Here is an 8684-nt window from a genome sequence, read left to right on the forward strand (position 1 = left end):
TACCTTTGTCCTCCCCCCACCCTAACTAACCCACCGATCACGAAATACCCCCCTCCCCAGCCCCAAAACTCACCTTTCCTCTCCGACGCGCAGGAAGCAAATGGCTTCCTGCGCGACGGAGAACAAAGGGGAAACCTCCAATGACGTCAGCGCGAGCCTTATTTATGATTTAAAAACAAAAACATAAAAAAGGCATTGCCTTTTACAATAGCAGTAGCTCAAACTCGCATAAATGCGAGCTCTATTGCATTGCAAATGCATGTTCAAATATACTAGAGATAGCAACGCCACATGAACGCAGAGCTTGCTAGCTCTTCTGTCTTACTTTACTATCAAGTGGAACTCAACCAGATCCTCCAAAAATTACAATAACATGAGTTGATTATTATTTATTTTTCTGGATCTACCCATCAAGCCCTCAGTCAGCCGGTCGACCCAGCCTGCCACACCAGCCAGCCTAGCCTCCCGTCCCGGCCAACTCACTCGGCCTACTAGCCCAGGGGGTACTAGGCACGGCTTATCTTTTCAGCCTCCCCGGTCTGTCCAGCTCCGCCCTCACTCCAGCAGTCAACCAGCCCAGCCGAACTGCGGGGGACCAGCTCGCAGTCAGCCATTAGCCAGTCAGCCATGAGCCGGTCAGACCTAGGAGGGGTTTGCCAGACAGGGGGACGGACGACTTCGGCTTCCAGCCATGCCGTTCGGGCCCGCCCTTCGGCTGAGGTCGTCAGCCTGGCCGTGAGTCGGTATGGCTGAGCCGCCCCGCAGTCCAGCCGTCCAGCCACTAAAAACGTATGACGTTTCCGTCATCGTGCTGGCGTGTTTCATTGCCACACAACGTGCAATGATTACATCCAAGCAGAGCGTCCTCCCTCTAGCGACCACCAAGTGAACTACAATTGATCGGTACAAATACTTCAACAAGCTGTTGTAAAGCAAATGCATGTTCTAGTTAAGATTCCAACGCACGTGACCGCTGAGCTTTCTAATTCTTCTGTATTACTCTACTATCAAGTGGATCTCAAGCAGATCCTCCAACAATTGTATTAACAGAGTCGCTTTTTTTTTTTTTTTTCTTTGTCAGGGTGTCATTTCTGGTTCAGATACATCAATCGTCACCTTCCACAACACCCTTGTTGCTCGTCAGTCGTTGGTAACAAACTTGGCAACAAGTGCGCAAGCTATCCCGTTGACCTTTAACCTGTGAAGGGAAAAGGTCACGTTAGTCAAATACATACAGTAAATTTTTACATTTACTCCACCTGTCTTCATCTTTCCTCTCCTCTCTCCTGTTGCCAGACTGGTTCCTGGATTGAAGGGAAGAAAAAAAGAAAAACAGTTTAGTGGCCCCTCCAGGGCCCCTCCCTCTTTTAAGGGTTTGGGGGCTCTTTTGGGTCCGCTGTCTTCGCCGTCGTTGCCTGAGCCTTCCAGGGCCCCTCCCCGTGTAAGGGTACAAAGGGACCCCTTTGGGTCCTCAGGTTTCGTCGTCGCTGTCTCCATCTGATCTGTCCAGTGCTGCGTAGTCTCGCAGGAGGCTGTGGATCATCTTACGGCATGCCAGGGTCGATGTTTCCTTTTTCCCTACTACCAGGCGGTTTCTGGAAAACAAGAGAACATCTTTAAAGCAGCACAGGAGCCTCCAGCAACCCTGGAGGTCCCCTAGTGCATGTGTCCCTGGGAACAGTCCATACATCACAGAGTCAGCGGTGATGCAGGTCGTAGGTATCCAGGCCCTAAGCTCCGTGCCTAGGGCCTTCAGCAGGTCCTGCGCGTACGTGCACTCCCAGAAGAGATGATATGTCGTCTCGTCCAGGGTGCATCCTCTCGGGCAGGACTTGTATCGGTTGAGCCCCCTTGCGTGCATGAAGGCTCTCACGGGAAGTCCACCTTGGATGGCCATCCAGGCGATGTCCTTGTGTTGGTTCGTCAGGCGCTTGGATGCGACGTTTCCCCATACGTGGTCTGCTGTGGCTGAGGGGAGGGCGCCGATTGGTTCACTGATCTCTCTTGCGCGTATCAGGCGTTGGAGAAGTTTTGGAGTCCACATGACGGGGCGAACTGCCACGCAGTCATGCTCTCGCACAAACTTCTCCACTTCCTTGTAGAACCACGGGGTCTCCCAGTTGTATGGGACGGCACTCACCCACTCTGCCCATCCAAGGCGCCTCCATGTTGGCAGTAGGAAGAAGCGTGCCATCAGAAAGCCGGCGTGACTCTCATCTTTGGACCTCAGGGTGTTCCTCACGCAGTGGCACACGAAGGTCCCTCTCAGAATGGTGGCGATGTCTGGCACTCCTTTGCCTCCCTTGTCGTGGGTCTTGAACATCACCGCTCTCTTCACTCTGTCCATCTTCGAGCTCCAGATGAAGTAGAAGATCATTCTCGTGATGGCCTTAGCTGTTCTGGTCTGCACTGGCCATACTTGAGCGACGTACTGGAGTACTGGCAGGGTCTCATTCCGCAGGACCAAAGACTTCCCTTCGATCGTCAGCTTCCGGAGGCTCCAGAGTCCCAGCTTCTGCCTTGTCTTTGCTAGTCGTTCTTCCCAGGTCTTCTCCGCTGCCCCGTCTCCGCCGAACCAGACTCCAAGGATCTTCAGGAAGTCCTGCTTGATAGGGAATGGCAGTGGGTCTCTGGTGGGGGTCCAGTGTCCGAGGAGCAGGGTTTCTGACTTGGCGCTGTTGATCTTTGCTCCAGACGCTTTTCCAAACTCGATACAAGTCCTCTCTAGCTCCTTTACAGACGGTCCATCTGCGCAGAATACGGAGACGCCGTCCATGTAGAGGGAGCACTTTACTTCTCCTTGTCCTCCGCTCCCTGGTATCCTCACTCCTCTGATGTCCCTGTTTTGCCGGATGCGTTCGGTGAGGAGTTCGATCACGCAGATGAACAGAAGGGGGGAGAGCGGGCAGCCCTGTCTTACCCCTGACAGAACGGGGAACGGGTCGGTTCTCCAGCCATTTACCAATGCCGTGCTGGAGATGTCCCTATACATTGATTTCACCACGTCACAGAAGAAGTCGCCCAGTCCCAGCGCTCTGAGTGTCCGGTCCATGAACTCATGGGAGACGCGGTTGAACGCCTTTTCCTGGTCCAGGCTGACCAAGGCCGTTGGGACCTTGCGGCCCTTGACGTACTCGATCGTGTCCCGGACCAGGGCCAGACTGTCCGCGATCTGCTGTCCCGGTATCCCACAGGACTGGTCAGGGTGGACTATCTTCTCTATCACTTTCTTTAGGCGGTTGGCCATCACTTTTGCGAAAATCTTGTAGTCCACATTGAGGAGAGAGATGGGCCTCCAGTTCTTGAGGTCTTCCCGTCTCTCCCTTCTGTTTGTACAAGAGTGTTATCATACCCTCACGCAGGGATTGCGGCAAACTACCCTTGCCCACCACTTCCTCGTATAGGTCCAGCAAGTCCGGCCCGGTCAGGTCCCACAGTTCGACATAAAGTTCCACTGGGAGGCCGTCATTCCCGGGTGTCTTGCCTTTCTTGGAGGTCGTGGCGGCCAAGTGCAGCTCTTCCAGGGTGAAGGGCGCGTTCAGGCCCTCTCTCTCTTCTGGACCCAGTGTCTTCGAGATGCTCCCTAGGAAACTGTTCGCCTGTTCTCTCTCTGACAACTTTGGTGAGTAGAGTTCGCCGTAAAAGTCAGCTACGACTTTCATGACTTCCTCCTTCTCCCCTTGGAGGTTGCCCTCCGAGTCCCGAAGCTCAACCAGCGGTGTGTGGGTCGAGTGAAGTTTCTTGAAGAAGAACGAGTTGCATTTCTCGTCCCTCTCTAGGTTCTCGGTTCTGGTCCGGAAGATGATTCCTCCCTAAAGTGCTCTGCGAGCTCCTTTTGGGTTTCCTCCAAGTCGTCACCCACGTCCCATCCCTCCAGCTCGAGTTCGTACAGTTGCTGCAGTTTGCTCTGCAGTGTCCTGAACGTCCTCTTCTTTTCCCGTGCAGCAGCTCTGCTTGCATCCTGGAAGAAGCTTCGGAACCTGTCCTTCACCCATTCCCACCACTCGCTGGCGGAGTGAAAGAGGTCCTTCATGTCCCTCCACTCTATGTACGCGGTTCTGAGGTTCGCCACTAACTCCTCGTTTTCCAGCAAAGAGCAGTTCAGTTTCCACGATCCTGGTCCGGCGGGGAACTTCCCTGTAAGTTCCCCCTCGAAACTGACTGCTCTGTGGTCAGAGAAGTGGACGGCGACCATGGAGCTTCGCCCAGGCTTTACTATTGGGGAGGTGAATAGGAAGTCGATCCGTGAACGCACGGATCCATCCGGCCTACTCCAGGAAAAGTTCCTGGCGTTCGGTCCCATGCACCCGATGGCATCATGGAGGGACGCCTCGCCTATCATCTCCACCAACAGCCTGGACGTCACATCCATCCCTGCAGAGCCAGACCCACTGCGTCCATCCAGCTCTACTATGCAGTTGAAATCACCACCCATCAGAATGGTTCTGGAGGTCACGAGTTGCATCCTGAGCACCCTGAACGTCTCAAGTCGCTCATTCTTCTCTGGGGGGGCATAGACATTGATGAGCCTAACGGGCTCACCAGCCCACGAGCCGTCCACGGCCAGCACTCTGCCGTTGACCTGCTCGGTGACTTTGTCCACGGTGAAATGCCTTCCCTTGATCAGAATGGCCACTCCAGACGATTTGCAATCGTTTCCTCCAGACCAGAAAGATGGCCCGTGCGTCCACTGCCGTTCAAGCTGGCTGTACGACTTGGCGTACGGAATCCCGCATTCCTGCAGAAAGCAGATATCTCGGTTCTGGGTGGCCAGGAAGCGCAACGTGCTGACCCGCCTGACCTGATCCTTCATGCTTCTGACGTTTAGGGTGAGCAATGATATCGCCATTACATCCAAGCAGAGCGTCCTCCCTCTAGGGACCACCAAGTGAACTACAATTGATCGGTACACCACGTGACCGCTGAGCTTTCTAATTCTTCTGTGTTACTTTACTATCAAGTGGATCTCAAGCAGATCCTCCAACAATTGTATTAACAGTCGCTTTTTTTTTTTTGTTTTTGGTTTTTTCTCTTTGTCAGGGCGTCATTTCTGGTTCAGATACATCAATCGTCACCTTCCACAACACCCTTGTTGCTCGTCAGTCGTTGGTAACAAACTTGGCAACAAGTGCGCAAGCTATCCCGTTGACCTTTAACCTGTGAAGGGAAAAGGTCACGTTAGTCAAATACATACAGTAAATTTTTACATTTACTCTACCTGTCTTCATCCTTCCTCTCCTCTCTCCCGTTGCCAGACCGGTTCCTGGATTGAAGGGAAGAAAAGAAGAAAAACAGTTTAGTGGCCCCTCTAGGGCCCCCCCCCCATTTAAGGGTTTGGGGACCCCTTTGGGTCCGCTGTCTTTGCCGTCGTTGCCTGAGCCTTCCAGGGCCCCCCCCGTGTAAGGGTACAAGGGGACCACTTTGGGTCCTCAGGTTTCGTCGTCGCTGTCTCCATCTGATCTGTCCAGTGCTGCGTAGTCTCGCAGGAGGCTGTGGATCATCTTACGGCATGCCAGGGTCGATGTCTCCTTTTTCCCCACCACCAGGCGGTTTCTGGAAAACAAGAGAACATCTTTAAAACAACACAGGAGCCTCCAGCAACCCTGGAGGTCCCCTAGTGCATGTGTCCCTGGGAACAGTCCATACATCACAGAGTCTGCGGTGATGTAGGTCGTAGGTATCCAGGCCCTAAGCTCCGTGCCTAGGGCCTTCAGCAGGTCCTGCGCGTACGTGCACTCCCAGAAGAGATGGTATGTTGTCTCGTCTACGGTGCACCCTCTCGGGCAGGACTTGTATCGGTTGAGCCCCCTTGCGTGCATGAAGGCCCTCACGGGGAGTCCCCCTTGTATTGCCATCCAGGCTATGTCTTTGTGCTGGTTTGTCAGGCGCTTGGATGCGACGTTTCCCCACACGTGATCCGCTGTGGCTGAAAGGAGGGAGCCGATCGGCTCACTGATCTCTCTTGCTCGTATCAGGCGTTGGAGAAGTTTTGGAGTCCACATGACGGGGCGAACTGCCACACAGTCATACTCTCGCACAAACTTCTCCGCTTCCTTGTAGAACCACGGGGTCTCCCAGTTGTACGGGACGGAGCTCACCCACTCTGCCCATCCAAGGCGCCTCCATGTTGGCAGCAGGAAGAAGCGGGCCATCAGGAAGCCGGCGTGACTTTCATCTTTGGACCTCAGGGTGTTCCTCACGCAGTGGCACACGAAGGTCCCTCTCAGGATGGTGGCGATGTCTGGCACTCCTTTGCCTCCCTTGTCGTGGGTCTTGAACATCACCGCCCTCTTCACTCTGTCCATCTTCGAGCTCCAGATGAAGTAGAAGATCATTCTCGTGATGGCCTTAGCTGTTCTGGTCTGTACTGGCCATACTTGAGCGACGTACTGGAGCACTGGCAGGGTCTCGTTCCGCAGGACCAAAGACTTCCCTTCGATCGTCAGCTTCCGGAGGCTCCAGAGTCCCAGTTTCTGCCTTGTCTTTGCTAGTCTTTCCTCCCAGGTCTTCTCTGCTGCGCCGTCTCCGCCGAACCAGACTCCAAGGATCTTCAGGAAGTCCTGCTTGATGGGGAATGGCAGTGGGTCTCGGGCGGGGGCCCAGTGTCCGAAGAGCAGGGTTTCTGACTTGGCGCTGTTAATCTTTGCTCCAGACGCCTTCCCGAACTCGATACAAGTCCTCTCTAGCTCCTTCACCGACGGTCCGTCTGCGCAGAATACGGAGACTTCGTCCATGTAGAGGGAGCACTTTACTTCTCCTCGTCCTCCGCTCCCTGGTACCTTTACTCCTCTGATGTTCCTGTTCTGTCGGATGCGCTCGGCGAGGAGTTCGATCACACAGATGAACAGAAGGGGGGAGAGCGGGCAGCCCTGTCTTACTCCTGACAGGACGGGGAACGGGTTGGTTCTCCAGCCATTTACTAATGCCGTGCTGGAGATGTCTCTATACATTGTTTTCACCACGTCACAGAAGAAGTCACCCAGTCCCAGAGCTCTGAGTGTCCGGTCCATGAACTCATGGGAGACGCGGTCGAACGCCTTTTCCTGATCTAGGCTGACCAAGGCCGTCGGGACCTTGCGGCCCTTGACGTACTCGATCGTGTCCCGGACCAGGGCCAGACTGTCCGCGATCTGCCGTCCCGGTATCCCACAGGACTGGTCAGGGTGGACTATCTTCTCTATCACTTTCTTTAGGCGGTTGGCCATCACCTTTGCGAGAATCTTGTAGTCCACATTGAGGAGAGAGATGGGCCTCCAGTTCTTGAGGTCTTCTCTCCCTCCCTTCTGTTTGTACAGGAGTGTTATCATGCCCTCACGCAGGGATTGCGGCATACTGCCCTTGCCCACCATCTCCTCGTAGAGGTCTAGCCAGTCCGGTCCGATCTGATCCCACAGTTCGACATAAAGTTCCACTGGGAGACCGTCGTTCCCGGGTGTCTTGCCTCTCTTGGAGGTCGTGGCGGCCAAGTGCAGCTCTTCCAGGGTGAAGGGCGCGTTCAAGCCCTCTCTCTCTTCCGGACCCAGTGTCTTCGAGATCCCCCCTAGGAAACTGTCCGCCTGGTCTCTCTCTGACGACTTTGGTGAGTAGAGTTCGCCGTAAAAGTCTGTAACGACTTTCATGACTTCCTCCTTCTCCCCATGGAGGTTGCCCTCCGAGTCCCGAAGCTCTACCAGCGGTGTGTGGGTCGAGTGAAGTTTCTTGAAGAAGAATGAGTTGCATTTCTCGTCCTTCTCTAGGTTCTCGGTTCTGGTCCGGAAGATGATTTTCTTAGATTCCGCCCTAAAGTGCTCTGCGAGCTCTTTTCGGGTTTCCTCCAAGTCGTCACTCACGTCCCATCCCCCAAGCTCGAGTTCGTACAGTTGTTGCAGTTTGCTCTGCAGTGTCCTGAACGTCCTCTTCGTTTCCCGTGCAGCAGCTCTGCTTGCATCCTGGAAGAAGCTTCGGAACCTGTCCTTCACCCATTCCCACCACTCGCCGGCGGAGTGAAAGAGGTCCTTCATGTCCCTCCACTCTATGTACGTGGTTCTGAGGTTCGCCACTAACTCCTTGTTTTCCAACAAAGAGCAGTTCAGTTTCCACGATCCTGGGCCGGCGGGGAACTTCCCTGTAAGTTCCCCCTCGAAACTGACTGCTCTGTGGTCAGAGAAGTGGACGGCGACCATGGAGCTTCGCCCAGGCTTTACTGTTGGGGAGGTGAATAGGAAGTCGATCCGTGAACGCACGGATCCGTCCGGCCTACTCCAGGAATAATTCCTGGCGTTCGGTCCCATGCACCCGATGGCATCATGGAGGGACGCCTCGCCTATCATCTCCACCAACAGCCTGGACGTCACGTCCATCCCTGCAGAGCCAGACCCACTACGTCCATCCAGCTCTACTATGCAGTTGAAATCACCACCCATCAGAATGGTTCTGGAGGTCACGAGTTGCATCCTGAGCACCCTGAACGTCTCGAGTCGCTCATTCTTCTCCCGGGGGGCATAGACGTTGATGAGCCTAACGGGCTCACCAGCCCACGAGCCGTCTACGACCAGCACTCTGCCGTTGACCTGCTCGGTGACCTTGTCCACGGTGAAATGCCTTCCCCTGATTAGAATGGCCACTCCAGACGATTTGCAATCGTTTCCTCCAGACCAGAAAGACGGCCCATGCGTCCACTGCCGTTCGAGCTGGCTGTACGACTG

The 8684-nt window shown here is 54.6% G+C and overlaps 1 protein-coding gene and 1 pseudogene across 1 annotated transcript; both read right to left on the reverse strand.

Annotated features, from left to right (window-relative positions):
* Nucleotides 1-1471: 1471 nt before the first annotated feature.
* On the reverse strand, nt 1472-4342 carry LOC146835355 (uncharacterized; annotated as a pseudogene).
* A 1087-nt stretch (nt 4343-5429) lies between these two features.
* LOC146835356 (uncharacterized) lies at nt 5430-8309 on the reverse strand. Its single transcript, XM_085599981.1, has 3 exons — nt 7639-8309; nt 5731-6834; nt 5430-5553 (listed from the first exon to the last, which is right to left on the reverse strand). The coding sequence occupies exons 1-3, from the start codon at nt 8307-8309 to the stop codon at nt 5430-5432; spliced, it is 1899 nt and encodes a 632-aa protein (XP_085456107.1).
* Between the last annotated feature and the right edge of the window lie 375 nt (nt 8310-8684).

Source organism: Triturus cristatus, chromosome 4_2 (genome assembly GCF_964204655.1).
Source record: "Triturus cristatus chromosome 4_2, aTriCri1.1, whole genome shotgun sequence".
Lineage (NCBI taxonomy): Eukaryota > Metazoa > Chordata > Amphibia > Caudata > Salamandridae > Triturus > Triturus cristatus.

Bases quoted from the DNA above. Each gene is read 5' to 3' on its own strand.
- LOC146835356 (XM_085599981.1), bottom strand. From the start codon at position 8,309: ATGATAGGCGAGGCGTCCCTCCATGATGCCATCGGGTGCATGGGACCG. The intron at 6,835-7,638 runs TGGGGAGAAGGA...GTTCATCTGTGT, and splicing joins GACTCGGAGGGCAACCTCCA to GATCGAACTCCTCGCCGAGC. The intron at 5,554-5,730 runs GTACGCGCAGGA...CTTGTTTTCCAG, and splicing joins CATCTCTTCTGGGAGTGCAC to AAACCGCCTGGTGGTGGGGA.